The sequence below is a fragment of the Tauraco erythrolophus genome, chromosome 25 (genome assembly GCF_009769465.1).
Source record: "Tauraco erythrolophus isolate bTauEry1 chromosome 25, bTauEry1.pri, whole genome shotgun sequence".
NCBI lineage: Eukaryota > Metazoa > Chordata > Aves > Musophagiformes > Musophagidae > Tauraco > Tauraco erythrolophus.
In genome coordinates this window covers 1,646,569-1,672,204 of record NC_141489.1, presented here as the reverse complement: position 1 = coordinate 1,672,204, position 25,636 = coordinate 1,646,569, and the positions used below count along the sequence as shown (strand labels likewise).

General features: G+C 50.7%; 1 protein-coding gene across 1 annotated transcript; it reads right to left on the bottom strand.

Moving 5' to 3' along the window:
* Positions 1-226: 226 nt before the first annotated feature.
* Positions 227-24,918, bottom strand: PIP4K2B (phosphatidylinositol-5-phosphate 4-kinase type 2 beta). The gene is made up of 10 exons (XM_086626515.1): positions 24,742-24,918; positions 15,299-15,396; positions 13,610-13,706; positions 9,568-9,720; positions 8,686-8,832; positions 8,293-8,331; positions 6,827-6,940; positions 6,270-6,528; positions 5,773-5,876; positions 227-5,101 (listed from the first exon to the last, which is right to left on the bottom strand). The coding sequence occupies exons 1-10, from the start codon at positions 24,916-24,918 to the stop codon at positions 5,021-5,023; spliced, it is 1,269 nt and encodes a 422-aa protein (XP_086482641.1). The 3' UTR covers positions 227-5,020.
* Between the last annotated feature and the right edge of the window lie 718 nt (positions 24,919-25,636).

Here is a 25,636-nt window from a genome sequence, read left to right as displayed (position 1 = left end):
TCTCCTCCAGACAGTGTGGCAGTGTTAACTTTTCCTGTCCAGTCTCATTTGTTCTCGTATCCAAGACTCAGTAAAAACATTTCTTACTTAAACCCCCCCATTTTACAGGCAGGTGTAAAAAGACTTTTCCAGTTGTGGTTAATCTAGGAGTGGAAAGGACCACGTACCTCATGGAGTAAGAGCTCGTTACGAGTGCTTTAAAGAGGACAGCAGTAAGGAACAGATGTACACAAAGTTTTAATTTTATTTTTCTCTGGTTGGAGACTCATCTTGTAACATGCATGCATTTCAAAACAGTAACAGTGTCTCAAACTGCTCCTAGCAAACAGACAAGCACAGAGGACTTAAAATTCCTATTTAAAAAACAGCAGTGAAAAAACCTAGTACGCTTTTTTTTTCCTGTAGTTTTAGATTAAACTTAATTTATTCACATTTTTTCAGTCGCACTGATTAGCCCTGCCCACCCTTGTGACCTGTGTGTAACACGCTCACTTGACACAACTCAATCCAGCTGCGTTTCGCCTTGTGCAGCTGAACAAAGACCAGCACAACTTCTGAGTGGTGAAAACCCAAACCACTAAAAAGGATGGACGAGCAGCAGTTGGCTTCCCGAGCTTTGCCATCGCTGTTACAACACGAATTCACTTCAAAGAGCAAGGAAAATCAGTGGTGGCTAATATGGACACTGGAGAAGGGCTCTGCAGGAGTAGCTGACGGGCAAACCTGGCACGGGGTGTTTAAGACATGGACGGGGAGAGAGCTGTTTTGTTCCTGGAGCTATGTGAAGGACCATCTGTCTCAGATCAGTGTTGCAAACCACGTTCAGGACTTCTGAAAGGTTTGCACCACCTCGGGGTTCAAGGCTTTGACCCCTGTGCAGCTGGAAGGGAGGGAGGCATCTCCAAAGAGGGCAGAGTGGTCCCAGGACTGGGAGGGGTCTGTCTGTCCAGGCTGACACAAGCCCACCGAACGCGGCCCGTAACTACGGCACCACCTCGCTTTGTGCCTTTCTGGGGCTGAGAGGCGAGTCCCCAGCTGACACCCCCCCAAAGGTGGCTGGGGCAGCGCTCCTGGGGGAAAAAGCAGGAGTTTCCTCCCAGGAAAGGAAATAAGACTCAAGTGTTGCAGTGTTCTTGCTGATTATGACGATCCAATTCAAAACTGGGACTCTCGGATGTGGGAGTACAGCCTCATTTACGCAGGAAATCTGGAGTCACCTACTACCCCAGAAGTTCTCCCTGTGATGAATTTCACCATCACAGCTTTTAGGATTAAAACCAGGTCAATCAGAGAGGCGTGTACGAGACCGGAGGGAAGGATCCTATCGCTGCTTGCTGGGAGAAGTGAACTCCTGCTGACATTCCTCTTCCATACGGCAAACATGAGGCCCTCTCTTCCTAGTGCCAACACCAACCCAAAGGCTGGGTGCTGCCTGGCACGTCCAGAACACGTGGGTCCTATCAAAGGGTGACCCACCGCGTTCTTGAGTGGTTTTTATTGCACTGCGGGAGCAGACCAGCACCCAACTGGGACTCCACACTCTGCCTTCCCTCTCCCACTCTCACGCTGTAGGAGCTATCTCAACAGGGAAGAGGTGAGTTCTAGGTTCAAAGCAGTTTTTAATTCTTAAATTTGGACAGATTAGGCCCGTGTTCAGAAAAAGAGAGACCCTCAGCACAGGCAGGACTACGGATCCTGCAGCTTGCTTCTCACACAAACTCACCCTGCCTTCGGGCACTGCAGAGACACTGCACACTAAAGGTTTTTTTTCTTTTTGAAACTCCAGTTAACCAAAGAATTGCACTGCAATTTCTTGAAAAATCCTGCACTCTGACCAGGATCTGAGTGATGTGCCTACCTACTGCAACTCTTTCAGCCGAGGGTGGTTCTCAGTCAAATGCACTTCAGTGTAAAGTGTTCTGCAGGGTACATGCTACAGACAGAAATATCTACATTTCAGCAAACTAGAACTAAATTCACACCAGAAACAGACAACGAACTAGCACAAGCAGTTGTAAAACCAGAATTGAAAGGGCTGGGTTTTCCTTTTAAATACTTGAGTTAAAAAAGTGACCTAAAACAAGATTAAAAAAAAAAAACGAAACGAAACAACAAAAACAAAAGAAAACGTCCCTTTTAAAACAAATCAAATATTTGCAGCTTCACTTCTTATTCTGGTAATAAAAATACTGTCTAGAAACAAAAATTAGCATTTTTAACATAATGCTACCTCTCAAAATGTAAACAATATACAAAATGCTTATGTTAAACAAAGTTACATACCTGGGTAATACATCATTAAGTGAGAAAATTGCATTTAATTACTTTAATACACACAGTATGGCAACTTGACAGAAGTGGCAGAATTGGGGAAGTGCTAAAGTGAACAGAGTTTATGGGGCTTTTCACATCACTTGAGCCAGAGACAGCCAATTTCATCCGAGTAGGAGGGTTTTTTTTGGAGTGGAATAGGAAAAAATACAGTTAACTGCTCTTAAGCCCTTAGTATCATGACTTCTGTCAAGATCACTGCAGGAACTAACTGCATTTTAATTTCATTCCTGTTTATGAAATTCAGGGAATGAGACTGTTGCTCCCAGCTGTGTGAGCTTCATTCTACTTTCTTTGGGTTGTTTGTTTTGTAGTGTCCCATTGCAGGATGTCTGCAGCTCACTAATTTCCTTCCCTCCTCCTCCCCCTTTTTTCTTGTCTTTTTTTAATATGCAATTTAAAGATAAACAGTTCAAAAGGTACAAGCTAGTTTCCCAAAAGGAGAATGACAAACTTACCAGGCCAAAGTTGCAGATTCAAAGCAGATTTTTAAAACTGTCAAGAATAAAAAGTGATTGGTATTTAATTTCTAATTGATAGTAAACTTAAGTGCTTACTGTTTAAGAGAAAAGCAACCAATATAATGCCCACAAAACTAAGCTGATGACACCCTCTAAGTCCTCCTTTTTAAAAAATATTCTCATAGCTGCATTTGTTTTGTGGCTTTTCCAGCTGCACACCTTAAGACACGAGACTTCAGCCTCCCAGACAACGGTGTGTCAGCCTCCACATCACACAGAACAGGGACTGGACTACAGTGGCAGAAGAACTTTGTCCCATCTCAAAGGGAATGACCCATGAATGAATAAAAAGATCCGTATCGCATTATGACCCCTAATGTTAATTTTTGATTTCTTAAAGACTCTATTTACAGTGCACTCTTATGGGCTGAAACTTTAGCCCCTTTTTGTCCCCTTCAAAGTTGAGACCTGCGGGATTCACATCATGAATGTGGGTATGAATGTGAAAAAAAAAAAAAAAAACAAGCCCACATTCAGAATCCAGACCAGAGCTAGTTAGTCTAGGGAAATTACCAGGACGTGATGAGCACCAGTTATCTCTCAAAAGGACCAAATTCCACACAGCAAACTGTAGCACGCGTTACAGCACGGGACAGACATTCGAAACAGCTTATTCCCGAAACAAAGGCATATGTGAAAACAGTTTCAAGGCAGATAAGCAACATGTTTCAACTGCAAGAGGTTTGTTCAAAACACTAAATCCTGCTTAAAAAGAAAATTTAAAAAAAAAAGAACCAAAAGATCTGTAACTGTTGTGCAGCAGAGCTAACAAAACCCAAAGCAAGTCTGACAAGCTTGGCTGTGAAAAATATTACAAGCATTCTGGAGACAAAACAGGACGTTATTCAGTCACGCACATCAGTCCCAATTCCTTAGGGGGGGAAAATAATCTGGCGCAAGTGTTCAAACATTTCCACTCCTTGACTGTCGCTCTAGAGAGGGGTATGGAGCACGGAAGAGTAAAAAGAATCCCAGCTCAAGTCCCGAGTCCTCTTGAGCAGTGGAACTTGCTCCACAGTCACAGCTCCCAGCACTCCCCACTGGCAGCGAGTCCAATCCCTTCGTGTGCAAGTCACATTGCCATTTGAAAAACAAACCAACTAAGCAAAGAACCTCTGTCAGGAAACAAATTCAAGTACCTGTTGCAGATGGGGCAAGTGAGGAAGACTGAACATTAGCTAGATTAACACTGGCAGAACTGCAACGTAAAGCTGTCACCTAAGCGACACGGCAACCCCTGACCGAGGTGCGACAGGGAAACGCTCCAGATAGTCAAATACTATCCCATATCTACAGGTACAAAATGATTTTTTTTTTTTTTTGTCTTTTTTCTTTTCTGAAATCTTCACAGACAGCCAATATAAAGCACAATGGGTCCGACCACATTATTATCTGAGGTCGGTCAATGCCTCTACTACATCTCACACTGTTTTCTGTAGGTTCTAGAAGTTACACCTTTTTGAAGCGATCATCTTTGGTAGATGTTCATTTCCCTCATCTTTCTTGTAAGTCAAGTGCAGTTACAAAAGAAGTTTTTGTTACTTAAATTAACCAGAAAATATAAAGTGTCCCAGTCTGAATTTACCTAAAGTTCAGCGACTCCTCCTTATCAGAGTAATATTTTCCGTCCTTGAAATGGTGAGCTATTTTCCTTCCAACTCCTACCAAGAGGGAAATAAAAGGGCTTGTATGTCTTTCTGGTAAAGACAGTCCAATAAAAAAAAAAAAGTAGTAGTTTGTGGAATCAGGCACTGCTTCACTCCCACTGAACGTGATCTAGAGCGACCCCTTTTATACAGTGCCACATATCATATCCCTATGGGATTCTCTTGATCAGAGATGAGAAAATGTCATTAGAAAGAGCAGTGCTGAAACAATGCACTTTTCTTGTTTTAAAAAGCCCTCAAATCTATGTCTGGGCACTTCTGTAACGTAAAAACCCACTTTTCCGCCTGGGTCAAGTGGACTGTTGGAGGGTGCACCTAGAATTAGTTTTCTCTGAAGTCACACAGTGCCACACACTCACTCTTGCACACACACACACACGAGCACACACACACACGCACACCCCACATGCTGCTACAGTGTCTGTTTCAGTGTCACAGGCTGCGTTCTCTGTTTGGAAGTAGCCCCTCTTCTCTTCCTTTCTCGCCGAAGGCTGAGGACGACTATGTCAGGATATTGGAGATAAATTCGTTGAAGCGTTTAGAGTACTGCTCTGGGTTCACGGTGGAGATCTCTGCCCCAGCCTGCAAGGCAGAGAGGAGAGACAAGTCACGACACCCTCCTCGGCGGGCAGGGGCGGACAGCAGGGAGAGGTCACATCAGCACAGCCCGGCTCTGCCGGGAAAGACACACAACAACTTGCAAGTTGTAGGGAAAAACAACATCCAGAGAGGTCTAAAGGGATCCCCAAGGAAAGTGATTTGAACTCCAGCTGAATCTTCTGCAGACCACTGAGTCAAAGCATTGGATTTGTTTCCTCATGGTTTTGAGGAGATTTGGAAGGAGCATGAAAAACATGTCCTGCTAACCTGGGCTTTTTTCAAGCCCTTTTGGGAAGTTCAGGATCGCTGCCAGGGAACAGACTGGCCCCAGGAAGCGGGCAGGGTAGTATGTCTCCCTACAGCCAGTCCATTCCCGCTCTGTGAGGCTGTCAGTGCCACACCAGGGAACTGGAGCACCTCCCAAACAGGGATGTAAATGCACGTCATCTCCAACCAACCAGAGGGAAAGCCTTTCCAAGACAGTCTGAGGAGACAGTAAGTCAGGGAAGAGCAATTCTTGGGCACAGGATCACTGGAGAATTTCCATACTGGTAGAAAAATCAGTGTCAGGAGACATCACACATACACATGCAGGCACGCAAGCAAAGCAGAAGCCCCCAAGCCCATCCTCCCTGGGAGAGCAGGCTGCTTACCCCATGTTTCACCGTTTTGGCAGCATGTGCAGCTTTCTTCTTCGCATCGTATGGCGTAAGAATGTCTATAATGGCCATGAAGTACACTTCCTTCTTGGGGGCACCTAGCAAGGCAAGAGAGTTGCTAGCACACCCTGAGCTGTGAGCAAAGCCCAGCTGCACCCCCCTCCTCAAGAAATACACAGCAGATCAGTTTTGATGCAACTAGCAGAGAAAGCAAGGCAGCTGGAGGCTGTAGAAGGGCAAAGAAGAACGACTGGAAACAGCACACCAGAGGCCCACACGCTCTCTGAACACACCACTGCTCTCCAAGCGTCACTTCTACCCATTCCAGCTCACACCATCCACAACAACGGACTGTACAGCAAAGGAGAGACACTTGGCAGGGTGTCTCTTTCTCTGTAGATGGTTCTCCCACTCCATTTAGCCCAGCCAGGCCCACAGGACACCTCCTCTGCCCTCCAGACCTTCTGAGGGCAGTATTGCCTGATACTCACTTTCGTGGCTTTTCATGGCATAGACGTCGACAGAAGGATCGAACTCTCCAGGCCCAAAGAAGCGAGGGTAGTTGAGGAGATTGCCAGGGCTGTCAGGAGGTGTGCCGTAGGAGGAAATGGGGTTGCCTCCGAGACCATCGTTCTCACACTCCTCATCCTCTGCCCGATCCTCCACTTCCATCTCTTCCTGCTCTGCCCGGTCAACATCGTGGATCCCAACCAGCAAGCTGTAGTCCATAATCTTCAGCTGAGCTAAAAACTGCGAGAAAGAGGTAAGTGAGAACAGCATCATCCACGTGGGATCAGAAATCCTCAATCCTACCCTGCCAGCATCTCCCTGAATAGAAAGTGCTGTAGAGAGAGCTAAATCCTCATTAAGTCCAGAGAATCTACACATGAGCTCACAAGCCCAGTGCCATCAGCGTGACCCTGACTGTATTTGCTTGACTGCTCCAGGAATGACTTGCTTTTCAGTCACTGCTGCATCCCTCGAGCCCGAGGCCACAGAGAGGATCCAGTTATGGGAGACAGTAAAAGCTGCCCCCAGGAAACTCTACCTCCACGTCCCGCTTCAGCTTTTCAAGGAAGTTCTTTTTACTCTCTTCTCCAACATGCAACTTCTGACCCTCATTCAAGAAGTCGTTGTCCTTGAACGTTGGCAGATCCTTGGCCTGCAACAAAAAGCCCGTGTCAAATTCTCCAAAGCCCTGCTTCTTGTGGGAGGGCTGGTACCCTGATCCCTTAGCAATATGCTGGTTGCACAGAGACTGATTGAGTGTGGGGTCGCACCAGGATATTTTGCCTGTTTATAAGGTGAAGTGGCTCATCCTGTCCACCAAGCATGAAATGGCGTCAGGCAGAGCAGAGTTATTTGTCAATGGATCCATGTGCTGAGCTGCACCTAGGGGGAAACTGCTGGGAGACAGAGTGAGCAAGATGTGCTCCAGGCTGAAAGCTCAACAGCTGGGCTCCAGCCAGAGATGGTCCAACCAGCTCCCAGAATAGAAAAGAAACACATTTTGTTGGCTTCTGATGAGAGGGAAGGGGTGAAAGCTTGAAAAAAAATGCTTTCCTCCCTAAAGACTTGAGGAAAAAATTAAACTCACTGCTTTTTGAGGAATCGGCTTGCAGCAGGCCCTGAGGATTTCTCAGGGATATAGAAGAATATACAATCCCTTTGTGCAACTGGGAATTAAATTATTTTGTTCTTAGAATGACATACGAGCATGTGGCGGCTTTATATAGCTCTACTATGAACGGTCTGAGACAAACTGCATAAAGAAAAAAAGCTACAGAGTAGACAGGCAGCAAACCAGGGACACTTGGGGATGATGAAGCCGTGCCTTGACGCCAGAGCATTTGGTGTAAAGGGGAGCTCCTTGGCTCATGCCAGAGATCTAATTTTAGGGCAGGCTGGGTTAGACTTACTCTGTGGTCCCAAACCTGAAAATCCCACGTGTATGGGATAAAACATGTAGTACCATGAGTTACTGCTGTGATTTCAACAGGACTTTTCATGGCAGCATCACAGCCAAAGTTTTGCAAGGGCAGGATTCTTAGCCCTAAGTTCCCCTAATGCCACCAGAAACCAAACTTACAAACATGCTGAGATATGCCAAGAACCTGAGAGGAGCTGGTCTGGTTTATAAAAGCATCTGTTGCAAAAGCTAACTGCTGACCTGACTCACTTTGGTGCACAGGCAGAGCTATGAAAAAAATCCTTCCATAAAGACACCATTGCACTAATGTCAGTTTTGGTACTTGTGGGATTGTCCCCCAAGAAGTTCCCCCCACTCCTGGTAGCGTCAACATAACAGAGCAGGGCAGGGCAACACCAGATGTGCACCATTTCTTCCTGAGCAGTTACTGGGCATAGCCTGAAAGGTGGGATAGAAACAGGTTATCCCTCAGGGCCCGTTTAATATCCCCTGCTCAATACTCCTTTGGAAAAGGGAAGTCAGTTGGATCCCATCTGCTTCCAGCCACCTGGAGGAAGCAAAGTCTGGCCAGGAACGGTCCATACCTTCTCTTTATCGCTTGCTTCCCTGGATACTGTTGAGCCCTGATAAAAGAATACAGAAAAGAGCATCGCTGCACTATGTGTCATATTCCCAAAGAATTCACTGATACCATTTAATTCCCCCATGTAGAAAAATAATGAAACTATTTTTACAACCAGTGCTTAAACCCTTCTTGCCTCAGACAGACTTACAGACCTCCCTGGTGTAGCGTAGGCCACTTGGGATGGGGAAATGGAACATCTGAGCCTCAAGTGAAGCCCCACACAGACCCCCAACCCCAATCCCTTGAACAAAAAGCAAAGCCCAGGACCTTGTCAAGCAGGTGTTACAAAGACCAACTCCCACCCTCTTGGAAAAGGAGCCCTCAGCTCCACAGCTACCCTCCAAACACCCACCTTCAGGTCATATTTCCGGTGCACAGTCAGCCTGTGACTAAATACGTTTCTGGTAACCACCATGTAGGTTTCCACTCCGTCCACGGTGAGCCGGTACATGCCAAGGAACTGGGGCAGGAGGGTGTTCCCATGACACTCCACTATGAACTGGAGAACGGGGAAGGGAAGGGCAGATAAAGATGGTACTGTCACACAAGCCCGATCTCTGACAGAACACAAGATCAGCAACAAGGTGATAGTGAAGCCATCTGACACCGATGTGAAATGAAAGGAGGCTTCCAAATGGCTCCTAGGGTCTCAAGAACAGCAAGCTAGGGCAGTGTAAGAACCTTCCAGCCCGGAGCTGAGACAGAGCATCCCCTTGCGTGTAGGAGGCTGGGTGCACCTGTCTCACCCAGTCTCAGCAGGGCGAGTGTTGTTGGCACTGGCTAACTTCACTTCTTGTGGCTATGTGAGCATATCTGAAAGCAAAGAGCAGATGGACTGGCAGATAACATGGACCAGAGTAGAACATTTCCAGCTGTTCCACTTTGCCCCTCCTTCCCTGCTGCATATAATTGGCTCTTCCCTGGTCCCTCTGGCAAGTCTAATTCAAAGGAATGAATTAGGAGCAGGTTTGCAGATCTCAGGTACCAGCAATCCATAATTCAGTGATGTAAGGAACAGGGTGAGCTGTGAAGGGGCTCGGCACTGTGAAGGAACAGGCAGCTGTACCAAAACTGGCTCTCAGATGCTAAGGAACATTGTTTTCTTCTGCAGAAGCTGTTTGCCAGCTCTGCCAGGTTGCACACTGTGAATCCAAGCTCCAGTTCCCCAGCACATCACAAGATGCTCCCCAAGGTGTTTGCCACCTCCCCTCCCGGGGTTCCAGACTCACCGTACCTGATGGTACTTCTTTAAGATGTTGTGCATCTCTGCTACATCCTCGCTCGACACTGCCTTAATGACAAACCTCCTGTCGTAGGTGGTGAGGAACCGGGCCCCGCATCGGCCTTGGCTGTCACTGTTCACTGGGGCGCTTCGTGTCACCGAGTTCTGAAGGGACCAGAACAGAAAAAGTGGGGAGGAAAGGAAAAAGCTGCCACCTCCCTGGAGAAGAAAGAAGAGCAGCCTCGGAAAGCAGATGAGATGTTGGTGCCCAGGGCCAGCTCCACAACCTGGCATCCCAGGGACTTTGTGCTCCACCCTCGTGACTGCGCCAGTGTCCTGGCGAAGCTTCAGGGCACGCCTGCAAACACACTCCAGTCATGACCATTAATAAGCAAGAATCCTTGAGTGTTCAGCACTGCTGGGGTTAATCCAATTGCTTGTAAGTCTGGACATGGAGTTTAGAGCTTTCACTTGGGCCTTCAGTTTGTCTACCTGTTATACTCCAACACCTGGCATGCATTTTGGAAGATGTTTTTTACTAAGGGTTTTTTGAAGAGGCAGTATACACAGGTCAGGACTTCTTAGCATTTCCTCCTGGAAATCTAAGAACTGTCAGGATATTTCCAAGATTTAAGGAAAAACAGAACAAAATGAATGAAATGCTCTGCCTTCTTTCCCATCAAAAAGCAGCCTAAATTGGCAAAAGTCTCATTGTTTGGGAATTCTTTACAGGTCATCCTGAAACCAAAAGCTACCCTCAGCCTCTGCTGTTCTTACAACTGGACGAAAAGGATTGTGAGTATAAATAGCTCGGTTGTTCTTCCGACAACCAGCAGCATCTGTCTTTGTATCCCTGCCTCCACCCTTAGCAACAAAACATTGCAGCTTCTTTCCATATTTGCAGCACAACTGGAAAATCCCATGCAAACTGCAGAGTTCCTACCACATCCCTCTCTGTTCTGATCCTTCCCCCCAGGTAGGAGGACTTGCTGTGAGAGTCATCATTCTCTGCACCTTCCAGACTAACCCAAGCTGGTCACCAGTCCTAGCAACTGCCTTCCAACTCCACCACCCCAGTCACCAGTGCCTGTTCAGAAGCCATTTTGTCAACCAGCATAGGCTCTCCCCAGCATTTCCTTGCCACTGGTGCATGCAGATGGAGAGAGTTGAGAGTTGTGCTCCAAAACACAGCGGTACTGACACCCGGACAGTGGTTTTTAGCTCAAGGTGGATGTAGCTTTCGGGATCTCAGGGCCGGACAATGCATTTCATGATGCATTTTTTTAGCTGCTCGTTACACTGCTCCCTCCTCCCCTCAGCTCTCTGAAAAGCAGACAGCAGAGGGAGCCTGCTCTTCTGCAGGCACAGACATGCAGGCAGAGCCTGCTGCGAAAGAGGGATTTACCGTGTCACGCTGCAAGTGAGCCCAGAGGTTTCCTTTCAGAATGGAGCATTTAAAGCTTTTAAAACTTTAATGAAGCAGAGGAAAAACTCTACTCCTGCCAACAGCTTTAGAAAATGAAGGCAAACAAAAAAAACCCTTGCTTCTTGCTGACATTTGCAAATGAGTCTGTGCTACACAGTTTAATCGCCCCTCACCTCAAAACCACAGAGCTTTTCTTCCAGAGGAGATGGGAAGCAGAAATCGTGACCACATATGGACATTACCAAATCCACAGCCCTTCGGTTTACTTAGTTCCCTTCCTGTCACTCCCACCTCTTCCACAGTTCGGGGTTATATTTAGCATCCTGGCTCAATTCTCACTCAAGCCATAACATTTTACCCACCTGAATTTAGCTCAATTAATGTTTTCTGTTTTAGCTGGACGTTTTTAAAGAGCCAAATTGCTCCACCCCAGAGACGGGAGAAGCAATCCTTCAGAGCAACAGCTAAAGTGTAAATGATAAACCAGGTATTGAGAACCAACAAGGGAGTGGGTGCTTCTGTGTAAGTTACTTCACATGATTCTGATCATTTCTCAAAATAAACTGAGAAAAAAAAATTCTAAAATATACTATAGTGGATGGACTGGGACAAAAAAGTAACTAGGAGCTAACGACTTCACTGCATCCAAGTGCTTTGAAGAGTACTGGAGGAAGCCAGCACACCCAGCAATTCCCTGGTACAGCCAGCCCCAAGGGCAGGGTGCTGCTGGCCAGGTGGTCTCCTCAAGAGCCATACACAGCCTGGCATGAACTACTGTCAACACCCCAGGAGGCAACGGTACTGCTTCTGGCAAACACCATCGCTGCCTAGAGAACAGGCTTGATGGTAGGAGGGAAAAAATAAAATCGATAATCCAACAGGCATGTGCTCAAGAAAAGCATGGGCTGAGCAGCCGTCCTGAAAAATAAAAGAGATCTTCCATCACAAGCAGGAGAGATCTGTGTGCCCGACACGTGGCTGGCAGGTGATTACAAGGCACTGGGCACACACGGGGACCACAAACACCACCTGCCTCCTAACGCTGGGCTCGGCTCTAGCTCTGTCAGCAGATGGGCAGTTGCCCAGTCCAGAGCTGCAGCAGGCTGCCACGAGGCAGCAGCCAGCATTTACTATTCCTCCTGGGGATGGTCGGCCCCTCGCAGAAGAAAAGCAAAGATGACTGTCAGTTCTGCTCGAAAAACGTGTCTCACTTTGAGCAAACGCCCTCGGAGTGCCCAGCGTGCCTGAGAGCAGGCAGGAGAGTAGGATGGGCCCTGGCAGCCAGGAGAGAGGCAACTGAGACACAGTTACAGAAAGAAGCAAAAAGCCCCAAAACCGGATCCCAGTATCCTCAGAGGTCATCCCTTCTCCTAGAAGGGATCAAGCTTGATCCCTTCTTGGTCTGGGAACGAGGGGCAGAGAATGGGATGCAGGTGCTACACATCCACTCCTTGCATCATACCACATGAGATGAGAAACTGGATCAAGGAGATCCAGTGTCTCACCAGTGCAATGAGCCATGCAGTTGGAGGAGGAAAACAGATCTCTCTGTTACATTAGCATTGAAACAGGAGATCAGGCAATAACAGATAAAATCACAGAGAATTTTGACACGCATGGAGAGGGCGTACACGCAGACGCGTGCGGACACGGGCACACACACAAACACCACCCGAAGGAAGCAGTTTGGTGCGATTAGCAGGATGCTCTCCTCTCCTCTCCCCACAACACAGGCATTAGGGAACAGAGCTGGGCTTGTACGTGAAGCAAAGAAGGGAGCGAGAAGCTCGCAGCGCTCTCCCACGGCCCCAGTGCTAGTGTGTCACTCTGGGCGGGCGGATTCCAGCCAGTATTTTGGTGGAAGCCCTCGCCCCGTGGTGCTGGCATATTCCCAGCCTTTATCAACTGCAGCGGAGTGCCAAAGACAGCGGGTTTAATTACCCAACACTCGTGCTGAAGGCCACGCAGCTATCAAAGCCACCCTCTTTCTGCTCTGGCTTTTCCCTCATTGGAGAAGCTCCGAGCACGGAGCTGCTCCGTGCCTAATCCCAAGGGCTGTGTGCGGAAGGGTGGCCCCGCTGCAGCAGCAAGGGTTGTGACATCTCTCTTCCAGTGGATTTAAGCCCAGCTTTAACACAAGCAAACGGACTCTCCTCTCCAAGGAACGTCTGAGCTTCTGGCTTTAGGGGACACATCTCAAAGCTGCAGCCATCTCGATAAACCCAATTCGACGGCACCAATGCTTGGCGCACACACTGGGTTAAAACAGAACCCAAATCTGTAAAAACATGACAGACTCATTTTCCTTGCAGATGTTCTGCACTAGATCATTGTTATCCTCGAGCTCCCGCCTGTCTGCAACCATCTGCTGCCTCTTATTTTATGCCTAGACTGTAAGAGCTCTGGAGCAGGGACCATCTTTTCATCCTGCAATTGCCCAGTACCTGGCACAGTAGGATCTCCTCCATTGCTGGGGGTCCCTGGGGTGATGACAAAACCATTCAAACCAGGATTATAAGCCCATAAAAACTGACTACACAAGAATGTTGATATCATAGTTTCTCTGCCAGCTTGGTTATTCTGTCCCAGGGAAAGGTGTTAGGAGGGCAGGAAGAGAAGAGACGGTACCTGGTAGTCTTGATCGTCAATCCCAAATCTTTCTCGGAGGTTTCGGAACACCAGTGGACAATACTCCTTAAATTTAAAGCGACTTGGCAAGTTTTCCCTAGGGCAAAGCAGAAAAGATATTCTTGTGCAATGACCAGCTTGTGAAATCAAACTCAATTCTTCTCCCACTTCACTGTCAACCCCCCAGGATATCCAAACCTCTTCCTACCTACAAGGGCCCTATTCCACAAGTATTTACCCCCACTGGGGTAGCTTGTTTCTCTGGATGCCTACAAAAGTCGTCTGTTCACAGAAATGCTTGCAGGATCCAGCTTTTGACTACCAGGCTCTTTGCATGAGGATGTCTGTCTTACAGAACAATCTCCTCGGTCACAAGCAGAATTTGACAGAATAATTTCTCTCTTTCCTCCTCCTTTGTTGCTTTGTTCCACTCTAACACAGCTGCCCCCTGCAACACATTGTTACTGTTCAAGATGAAAAGCTGCAGGAAAGGGGAGGGGGGGGTCTCTGATTTCAGATCAGATCACTCGTGCGTCAGAAGAAAGGTCAACACACGACCAGCCGTCTCACGCAGAACGCAAAGGAGAGGGGGTGAATCAGCTCCCAGTCTGGCACGCTGCAGACCAGTCCCAAGCGTGACAGAGCGAGCTTGGCTGCCAAGCCTCGCCAGAGCACGGTACAGTGGACAACAGACAACGCTCCCCGTCGCTGAGGGATGCTGCACCTACTCCCTGCCAGAGCTCTTATCCTGCCTGGACGCAGTGGGAGACACTGTCAGCTCATTCTCAAGGAGGGTCCTTTGCACCAACACGTGGGAAACTACAATCTATGTAGGAGAAGAGGGGACAGCAGATACTGCAACTTGTAGGCGCCACAGAAGACAAGCTTCTGAATCACATTTCCACTCCCAAAAGCTGATCCCTGTGCAATTTAGTGAAAACGAAGCATTAATCAGGGAGCACTGCAGACCTGCTCACGCACAGAGTCAGGGTGGAGAACCCAGCTCTGAGCACCAGGCACAACCCTGGCTTTAAAAGGGCTTCCAAGAATGGATCTTTTGGGAAAAGGAGAAAGGGGTAACTCCAGACAAACCCCATGGGCTAGGGGTGTAACACAGCTTCACAGCCGTCTCCTGTGACAGTCTCAAAGAAGAGACAAGGAACCTAGCAGGTCACAGGAGAGAGTGAACTCCTGCCCTCTCCTCCATTGTCTTGGGATTTGGGTTCTGCTGGTCAGGACAGGACACTCAGGCAGGGTACAGCAGGAGTCAAAAGTCAGTCTTGCATCAGTGGTATGCACAACCAAGACGTGCAGCAAGCTCCAGCCCTAGGACTTTAGAGAAGCTACACTTTGTGAACTCTAAAATATTGTCTTCTACCCAGTCCAGTGATTATCATGTGGAACTAGCTTTGTTTTTAAGTAGCACCACTTCTGAGCCTGGCCTTACCACACCTCTCGTCACTCAAAGGATATAAACCAAACCACGAGACAGTGTCTCGGTGACAGACTGACCCCCTGCCATGTCCTGTTGAGTGGCCTGGGCAGGACACAGACTCAGGGCATGAGTCCAGCCACAGTCCTCTTGGCATTACAACAGGGAACCAACCAAAAGACCTCCGACATGCCAGTTTCCCCCACAGCAAAGACCTCTAATTACAGAGACAAATAAATTGGGAAGCACCTACTTACTTGTTGAATAGATGATTGTCCACCTTAATCTTACTGTAGGCTTTAAAGTCATCGGGCATTAACATGACAGGGACAGGAACATTGCTGAGCTCATTAATCTAAAAAAGAAAGGAAACAGAGACTCACAACCCAAGCAGTCATGTCCAGGGGATGCCAAATACCCCAGAAGCCGGTTTGGAAGCAATATAACCCATTAATTAGACCTTCAGAGCAAGCTGCTGTGCTGAAGCAGCTTAGAGAACGCTGTGGAACCCACGGAAGCACCTTATTCAATCGTGGTGCGCGCTCCTCCCCAGCCAGCCTGGGCTCCTTCATCCCTTCACCTTCCACTGACCCTCCAAGATACAGCTCAGAACTGAAACAAACCTACAGACCAAGAAACAGCTGATTTTACGTTCTCAGTGTTACAAATCACGGATGACCAGAGTATCCATCGTGGCCAGCAGGACAGACTCTGGGTAGCTCTGGTGCAGCACAGCACAGCTGCGCCCTGTGGATGCCGTTTCTGTGCTTGCTGTCTCTCGTTGCTCTTATCCCACCTTCTCTAAAGGGATGAGTCACTCCACTAGATTGTTTTTGCTCCTTAGTCATGTGTGGCAGCCCCAGGAATACAGGGAAGCAGAAGAATGAACATTCAGCTACTATTGTACAGACAGGCTCACGCTACAGCACCCAGCAGCGAAAGCATTAAGAGTAAAAAAAAAAAAATAAAATAAAATATCCCCCCTCTGGACTATATCTGGCTGCTCTGCTCCAGAGAAGCCCGGGCACTGACAAGGAGGTGTCAGCGCTCAAGAGCAGGTCAAGAGGCAGCACGTCTGAGCTGTCTCTTCTGAGGATGGCTCCAATGTCATTCATTCATAGGGATTTCACAGGAATCACACGAGTCCCACCTAACGGAGAGTCCAGCTGCTCCCAACATGCTGGATTTAGGAAGCAGCTTCATTACAATTCTGTTCCCGTCATTACCGTGCCAAGCAGGTAATGCTGGCGAGAAGCAGACGACACTGGCAGCAGTGGGGTTTGGCTGGGAGTCAGGCCTGGGGTCTGTTCCCAACGCCAAAACCTCAGGCAGGTCAAGCGACTTCCAGCACGCTTGGAAAGCACAAGGCATTTCCCTGCTGACGGGAAATGCTGCCTGGAAAGCGCACGGCGTTTCCCTGCTGACTGGGAACGGGGTCCAAGCCGTCAGCCTAAGGAAACGGACTCCAGGTCTGGGATTCCCCATGCAAAAGGACACACGGTACTGTCCAAATTGCTGCTGTCACATCTCCCCCCCGGGAAGGGAGGCGAAAGGAGGTGGGAGCGAGCCGCTCTGCAGCGGGATCCGTGGCACACTCCAGCTCTGCAAGGACCGAGCAGGTCCCGGCTCCGGAGATGTGCAGTGAGCTGTCTAATTATGAGCGAGCCTTTGATGAGGTATGTGTTTTTCACATCCTTTCCCCATCGTTCCCAATGGAAAAACAGGCCAGATTTAACCAACGTCAGACGGGAAGGAGGAAAGATGACTATTTTCAGAGACAGCCATCCCACACAACAGATAAGCGGGAAGTAAACTGGCCACCGCGCCGTTAAGAGCGGAGACGGTGCTCTTTAAAGCCCTGCCCAGTATTTACTTTCTAGCAGCATTAAGCACTCCCATAAAGTGCTTTGGGATGTATGGAGAACGCTGCACGGATGAATGAATAAATAATGTCATACATCTCCCATCATTTGTGATCACAACGGAGCAGGGAGGCCAGCACCCCCCAGCTGAAGCTCAAGGCTCAATCCTGCACTGAGCTGCTCCTCGAGCTGCAGCTCGGAGAAAGGAAAGGCAAGAGGATGGCAGGGAGGAAGGGATCTGGGAGATCCAGTACTTAAAGGGGGCCTACAGGAAAGCTGGAGAGGGACTTTTTCCAAGGGTGTGTAGTGATAGGACATGGGCTAATGGCTTTAAACTGAAAGAGGGGAGATTTAGATTGGATATAAGGAAGAAATTCTTCCCTCTGAGGGTGGTGAGGCACTGGACCAGGTTGCCCAGAGAAGTTGTAGATGCCCCGTCCCTGGAAGCGTTCAAGGCCAGGTTGGATGAGGCTTTAGGCAACCTGGTGTAGCGGAAGGTGTCCCTGCCCATGGCAGGGGGGTTGGAACTGGATGGTCTTTGAGGTCCCTTCCAACCCAAACCATTCTTTGATTCTATGATTCTATCCTGGGGTTCAGCTCCCTGCAAGGAGCTCTCCCGGGGAGCCCCATGCCATGATTTCCCCTCAGGGTGAAGGGGGGAAGAGAAACCAGCTAATTCTGTACCAAGAAAGAGGCGCTGCCTCCAGCCACTAATTATTGCTGTCTACCAGGAGGGGAAGCCCGACAGCACAGCTCCTTCCACACGCCTGTTCTCAGCCCTCTTCTCAGCAGTGGGTAAGGCACAAACAAGCTATTATCAGCTTGTTCCAGAGCGGAGGAAGGGTGCTGACGGCTGCGAGGGAACAGTGATTCCGAGATTGTCTCCTCCCTGCCAGAAATTCAGACACAAATGTTAGCAAAGCGAGATGTCAAGACGTCTCTGGATGTCCTCGTTTCTGCCAAAGCAGAAACCTCAAAGCAAATGTTGTACCTGTTGCAAGGCTCCTGACTGGCAGAAATGGTGCGCCAGAATACCTCGGCTCACTTAAAAGATGCCCCCACTCTTCCCAAGATATAACAGCCTGAAGACAGCTCAAAAAACCCCAAAAATCACCCCTGCAGAAGCCTTTCCCCCTTCCAGCTGTGCACAGCAGAGCTTTCTGGATGCTTTGGGATTCCAACTCTGGAAGAGATGGGGAGAAGGGGTTTGTGCTGGGGACGAGAATTGCTGCCAAAGAGCTGAAGTGGCCATTCCCAGTCCCAGCACTGACAGCCTGCCCTCCACCGCGGCTCTTGGGCAGATGGCCCCTGGGCCTTTGCTCCCAACACCAGTTTGAAAGCAAACATGGTTTTGGTTAGGGGTTTTGGTTGATTGGTCGGGGTTTTTTGTTGTTGTTTTGTTTGGTTTTTAAGCAAGGGAGATGTGCGCTGTCTGCTCCCACAGTGACTCCCACGGTTGACACTTTCCTCAGGATCCCAAAGGGTGAGGAATGAAAAGCCCATACACTGCCTTGGAAAAGGAATATCCCAAACTCTCCCTTCCTCATCAATCCTCAGCATCCAGTTCCCCTTCCTAAGGCTTATGGGGCCAAGTCCTGCAGCGTGGTGCCACGCGAAACACTGGCAGACCTTGCCCAAACGAAAGCAGCGGGCAGCACCGCTCTACAGGGATCCTCTCCTGTGCTTATCCTGGTGGAATCTGAGCAGCCTCCGAGAGCAACGTGACTAACGCCTGGCACATGTTTGCTCTCTCGCCTTCTCCCCAGGGAGAGGCGTGGAGCAGGAGATTATATATAGCAGAGTGTGTGTCTCTGTGTTTCTGCTACAGAAGGCAAGGTCACCGCAAGGTGCAGAGCAATGAGGTGCCCGGCAAGCCCTGACTCCACGGGAGCCCATTCCCATGGGTCTGACCCACCTGTCTCCCACCATGAGCTGTCACCCAGCTGTAAGATGTTTGCCTGTACCAGGACCTGTGGAGATCTCCAGTCCACAAGATGCACAGCGGGATCTCGGGCTTGGTTCTTTATTCTGGAAGAGGCAGCCGTGGAGAGCAGAGGTGCAGCAGCAGACAGCAGTGCAGTCACACCCCCTGGTCCCTCACCGCAGGGGTCACGGGCTGTTTTGGGAAGCACAGTAACTGCCAAGAGCAGGTCCGTGCTGTACAGCACTCTGCACCTGGGGTATTCCCACATCTCTGCTACAAAGGTTTCAGAGGTCCCCAAAGTGGAAAAAGTGAAGAATGGCTAATTTAGAGCACAAGCTCTTCAGAGCAGGGATCTGTCTCCAGACCCAGCATGATGCTGGTTTTCTCTAAGTCATCCAGCTTTTTAGACCTAATCTGCCTTTGAATCCTCTTGAAAATAAGCCCCTGTTTCTGCACAGTCCTCTTACGCCAGGAGTTTTCTATTCCCCGCTCAGTAGAAAGCGCAGACAACCCGGCAGGGACCAGTCCAGGGCTGAAAGCACCATTACAAGTGCATTTGGCCACTGCCACCTGCGTTTTGCAGCGAGCCAGACGAGACACGGGTCCTGCCCCTCCCCAGGCCAGAGACAGGGCGAATGGCACGTGCCCGTCAGCCTCACGAAAGGCTCAGACCCGCGGAGGATCTCGGCGCAGCTCAGAGGATTTAAAACCAAGCCACATTTCAGACAAACCACCAGACATCTTCACTAGGCAACAGCAGGGGCACTAAGAAAGAGATGCTTCCCGTTTCTCTGCTGGTTTCACCGTATTCTGGGAACAAAGGAGCAGTTTCCCAAGCAAGGCAAGCAGCCCGGTGTGTCCAGAGGTCACCCCGGGAGGTAAGGCGGCGCATTGTCCGGTGTGTCCAACAGCCACGATGCCAGGCAGAACCCTGAAGGGAATGGCAGCCTGATGCCACTGAAGGAGGGCACAGGGGCAAGAGCGGCAGGCGAGGGAGAGAAGACCCTCATCTCTCCAAAGCCACAACTGCCACCCTCCTCCTGTTTGCCTGGCAGCCCGAGGAACAGCAAGCTCAGCTCCGCTGCTTCTCCAGCTCCCAGCCAGCAGCTCTTCCCTTCCCCCCAGGAGCGGCCGGCCCCTTCGTCCCCAGTCAGCAGAATTCATTTTTGCCTACGCTGAGAAGTCTACAGCCACCCCTGGCCTTACAGGGCTGGAAAAATGCCACCTCCCCTCTCCTGCTCAGCCTCTATTTCCTGGTCACTCGGATCCTTGAGCAACACCAGTCAGTACGATTCTGGGTTTATCTGTAGCTGATAATTTGTCTTCCTCACCAAAGCGAATTCCTTTTTCAATAAAAGACACATCAATATTCCGTGTCATTCAGGGACAGCTGTTGGAACGAACGGGCCAGGCATAATTTTGTTTCAAAACCTGACTGTAGCCTCAAAGTGGCAATTACCATTAGTAAATTGATGGGAAAAGGCAATTTGTTTACTAACAAGATCCAGATGATGGAGTGTGTGAGTCTACTCTCTAGGATTCTTTACAACAGGAATTTGCTCAGGAAAATAAAAATACTTTGTTCCTCTCCAAGCCTTTCAATCAGGCATCTCAAAGTCCTTTGCAAGCCTTAGTTAAACTTTACAATACTCCGGGGAAGTAGGTAAAAGACACATAGCGAAATCACTTTAACTAGCACGGAGACAAACCCACACCTGCAGCAAAACTTTGCTGCTGCTCAACACAGTGCAGCAACTGGGCAATGGCTGGAGAAAAAAATAAATACTGTTTTCTATGAATTAGAGCATGATTAATCAGTCTCCGAGCTAACAAAACCCCCGTGCCATGCTATGGAAGCATGAATCTTGTAGTCAATAATTCCTATCAGTGCGCTGGGGGCACCAGCATGCTTTAACAGGAGGCCAAAAAAAAGCATCCTGTAGTGCCAGCGATCCCACCTCTTCCCAAACAAATTACTTTGAAGGCTGCTGGAAAGAGCTGTCGTGTCCCGACGGAGCTGCAGCACGACGCTGCGCCACGGGCAGAGGAATCGGCCCATGCGACCCTCCTGCCCCGCCAGCGCAGGGCAGCCCGTCACCCATGGGTCAGCGTGGCCTCGGGAGCACGGGAAAGCACCCGTCCTCCCGGGAAGGCACCCGTCCTCCCAGTGCCCTTGCAGGGAGGCAGAGCCGTTGCTCCCCTTGCTTCGAACCAAAGCTGAGGAATGGGAAGGTTCAACGACCGACCCAGGGCCACACGAGTCAGGGGCAGAGCAGGCAACTCAGCCCCGCTCTCCTCGCCGAACTAACCAGGAAAACCTTTTCTCTCCTCATCCCGAGAAGGAACAGGGCTCCTGGAATCTCTATTTGAACAGGAAGTCTCAGGATAAGAAGGTTCGGAGCCACCAGCCTCGATCATTCACACGGGCCACCACGGCCACCGCCATGTGCTGCGCTCTCCAGAGGTCAACCAGAGCCGCGGCCGCCAGCGAGCGCCGCAGAGGGCAAACACGCCGCTCATCCCGTGCCAGCACCAGTTTGCAGGACTCCAACATTTGATCCGTGGCAGATGCTGCTCTGGCTGGAATTAACATGGCAACATCAAAACCAAGGCTGCGGAGAAGGGAGAAGCGTGCTGCAAATCCCAGTTTTGCTGTTTCACTGGAATACTAACTAGCTGTGTTTTGTACTGGCTGGCACCACTCCTGAGGGTCCCAGGAGATCGGCTGCTGCTTCAGCCAGGAAGCGGAGCCTCTGGAGCATGAGAGGCTGCCCCGGGCAAGATCCACACAGGCAACAGAAGAGATTTGCCCATTTCTACAAAAACGGGATTTGTTTGTGCCTACCCGCTGCCCCTGCCAACATCCACAGAGCTCCAGAGATCTTTCCAGCTGATGAACTGCCACCTACAGAAGGATCATCCTTTAACCAGCAGAAACGAGACTCACCTCTCCACTCCCTGGGACTCACTGGGATCCCAGTGCCTACAATCAGCACCTTACAACCGTTTCCATGGTTTCCAGAGCATCACACAACACCGCCGTGTTCATCTCGCTGTTGAGTGCGAGATGGCTTCTCCCTTCCAGAACCATCACAACTTTCCCTCCGCCGCTGGCAAGATCCCATGCGCGCGCGCCCGGCCAGGGAGCGGAGAACGTATGTGGAGTGACACGCACGTGGTCAACACTGAGAAGCTGCATCTCCTCTTCCAATGCCATGACAACAGCAGTCGCAAGCAAAGCTTCCCCAGGAATCATCTCCACGTTTGCTGAATTTGCCTTACACAAAACTCGGAGATCAAGCATGAGCCACCGTGACTCCACTTTCTTCGGTTTGCACCAGTTCTCCCCTCCCCTCCACGTTTTTCTAGTTCAAAATTCATCTGTTGGACTAATACCACCCACGTTTGGCCCTGCTTACACCAGCCACGGCCCCACCCCGATCCCAATTCACTCGGTTTAAATGTTGGCTGGGGACCACCAGGACAGCCAAGACCCAGCTCACTAAACAGAAATGCTTAGAACTGGTGTTCCAGAAACCAGTTCCTGCTCTTGGTGTGCTAGCATCACTGCTCCTGATCCTCTCCAGACCCATCACCAGCTGCTAACAAGCTTGTTTAAACACAAGGCAGGGCCGAACCGTTGCCAGACTCAGTTAATGAACCCGAGGGAATTTCTTCAGTCAACAGAAATGGTGGATTGCACAAAATGGTTGTTTGTTTGATTTGTCCACGAAAAAGTTCATCTCAAATGCAAGTATTTTTGACAGAATCCTGCTGGCACAGCCTCGTGGCTTGTGCTGATAGCAGTTTTCTCCCCCTGCCTACAGCAGGGATCCCAAGGCAGGGATCCCAGACACAGCCAAGAGATTCATCCCTCCTTGTAAAACTGTGGTCCAGGAGCCAAACATTAAACAACCTCCATGACAGATTTCTAACGAGGTCCAGAGGTACTTCCTCAGCCATCCAGGCCCATTTGCTGGAAACACGTAAGCAATTCCACTTCCTACATAACAAGGGCAACACCATCACCTCCCAAACGCCGAGCGGGACGAGCAGCTGCTCGTGTGTCGAGCAAACAAAGCCACGGCTGCTCGCAGCCTGCTCTGCAGCGTGGTCACACCGGCACAGCTCACCCCAACACACACTGAGACCCATCCGTGGCGGAGCAAAACCAACTAGCAAGAGTTTGCTGGGAAATCCTGGATGCCTGTCCAAGGGTGAGGAGGTCAGAGCTGAAATTTTCTCACCCCCTTCCCAGCCTCTCAGGATACCGTCCTCCTTTCTGGCAGCAATTTCTTCATAATGTGCATCTGATATAATCTCATTACCAGCTCAGTGCTCACACAGAACTGCCAGTCTGCCTTCCTCCCTTTGCCTAAATATTTCAAGTCAAGCGCTCCAAAAGTTACATTGTCCTGATCCAGCGCCTAAAAACCCTGCCAGATGCTTAATATCCAGACAGCTCCCCCCTCAAAAAAAAAAAAAAAAAAAAAAAAAAGGTAATTGCCACCAAGCAACTGACCCTAAGAGACCACAAATGAAACTGGGAAGAATTCCTCCAATTTCCATTTCTTCAGGGCTCCTAATAGCACCACTGATCAAAGCATGATTAAATTCATTATCCTGCTTCCTGGGCAAGGCTTGGAGCAGCCCGCACTCGGAACATCCTTTGACTTGACAGCACTGTGTTGAACTACATTTGGAAGCTTTAGCTTAATCTTTAAAGCTAGAAATACAATTCTAATTTTTTTGCGTGTGTGTTGTTTCTGCAAAAATTAAGCCTAAATCCCTTTCACTCTCTAGGAGACACCCCTTAATCCACTGAGGAAATAGGTATCTTTCAGACCTGAAAGCCTATTAATTTAGGAAGGGATGAGGCTTCTGAATTCTTTGACCACCTCAATGTTCTCCCAGAACAGCATCCAGAAAGCAGTGGCAAAGCAATTCCAGTATGGAATTTGTGCCTGCCATCACAGAGGGAGAATTTTCCAGAGAAAAATATAAAGATGGTGTTAGGAACGTCCAGAAGAGGTGGATCAAAGAGCTGAGCCTACACAGACGTTTCCCAGGGACCCTCTCCCAGCTCCCTCCTAAGACTCGTGCCAACCACTGCCCAGGGAAACCGAGGCCAAGAGTCCAGGGACGTACGTGGCCCGAATTCTGGTAGCTGAAGGGGACAAGGTTGAAGAGATGGGGCTCAAAGACCCTTTTATATACTTGGATGGAGAAGAGAGGTATGTGTGATTCTCTGGGCTGTGACCCGTGGGAGTCCCCGCACCGTTCCGGGGCCACAGGGACTGCCCTGAGTGCGGACACCAAACCGGCACCACCCCACCCCAGGCCTGGGACAGAGGAGAGGGTGTCAGGGAAGGGGATCCGGGCAGGAGGGCACAGGCACGCAGTGGCAAAGCCAAGCGTCACGCAGCAGCGCAGCCTAAAGCCACCCTAGGTATGGGGAAGGTGATGTCTGGGAGGGACACTGACCCGGGATTGGGATCCGAATCGTCTGGAGACAGGGACAGCGGGAAAGGAGCCCCGGCCGCAGGAGAAAGGGACCACCAGGGACATGGACCCCACGGAGACCCTCCTCACAGGGCAGGCACCCACCGGGAGGCTGAGCCCGACACGGCGGTGCCCTGGGAGCAGGAATCCAGGGAAGGACCCGGATTAGGGCACAGAGGCCACGGGGAGGGAAGGCTGCGATGTAGAGGGAAAGGGGGTGTGAGGGATAGGGCCCGATCCGGGGGGGATCTGGTCTGAGGGGCGCGGGAAAAGGCCCCGCCTGAGGTAAGGAGAGGAAGGGCCCGATCCGGGGGGGCGAGGGCCCGGTGTGAGGGGGAGGAGGGCCCCGTCCGGAGGTGCTGGAGAGGACCCGGAGCCGGGGAGGGGTGGGCCCGCTGCGGGCCGCGCTCACCGTATGGTTGGCCCCCCACATGAGGACGCTGAGCAGCGGCTCCGAGGCGCGGAACAGCTTCACCTTCTGGCACACGAAGTGTTTCTTCTTGGTCTTGGTCTTGCTGGCGCTGAGGGCCGAGCCCAGCGCCGCCCCGACGCCCCCCGCCGACGAGCCCCCCGCGCAGTTCGAGGCCATGGCGGACCCGGCCCGGCGGCGGCACCGGGAGCCGGACCGAACCCCCTCCCCCCCGGGCTTCCCCCTACCAGCGCCTCCGCATGGTTCCGCCCGGCCCGGCACACGCGCCCCCTCCCCCGGTGGTACCGCCCGCCCCCGTCAGCCCGCCGGGCCGGCCCGGCCCGTTAGCTTCTCCCCCGCCGTCCCCCCGGCGCTGCCGCAGTGGTTCCGTCCGCGCCTTCCCCTGCCCCCCCCACCCCGCCCCCGCGGTGGTTCGCTCCACCGCTGAGGAGGAGCCGCCACCGCCGGCCGAGCCCGCTCCGGCCCCGCTCTGAGGAGGCGCCAAGATGGCGGCGGGCGGAGGAGGTGGGGAGCGGGAGGTACCATGTCCTCGCCGAGGAGGGGGATCCCGGCGACCGAGGAGGGGGAAGGCGGCGCTGGCCGCTGGCTCGCCCGGACTCAACCTGCGGCAAGGAGGGAGAGAAACGGAGTACGCCGTGGGCTGAGAGAGGGAACGGCGGAAAGGGCTGGATTCGGGAAAAAGGAGAGGGGAAAAAGAAACCGGCCTTCCCTCCTCCGCTTCCCGGAGATGGTCTCGCCCAGTTGGCGTGACGTACCGCCCAGGCCACGCCCCGCTCTGAGCGGGCCAATAAGCAGCGAGGCGCCTGGAATTATGAATGGAGTGCTACACACGTCACGGGCCACCGTTTAAAGGGCCAGCAGAGGGGCCGCGGCGGCG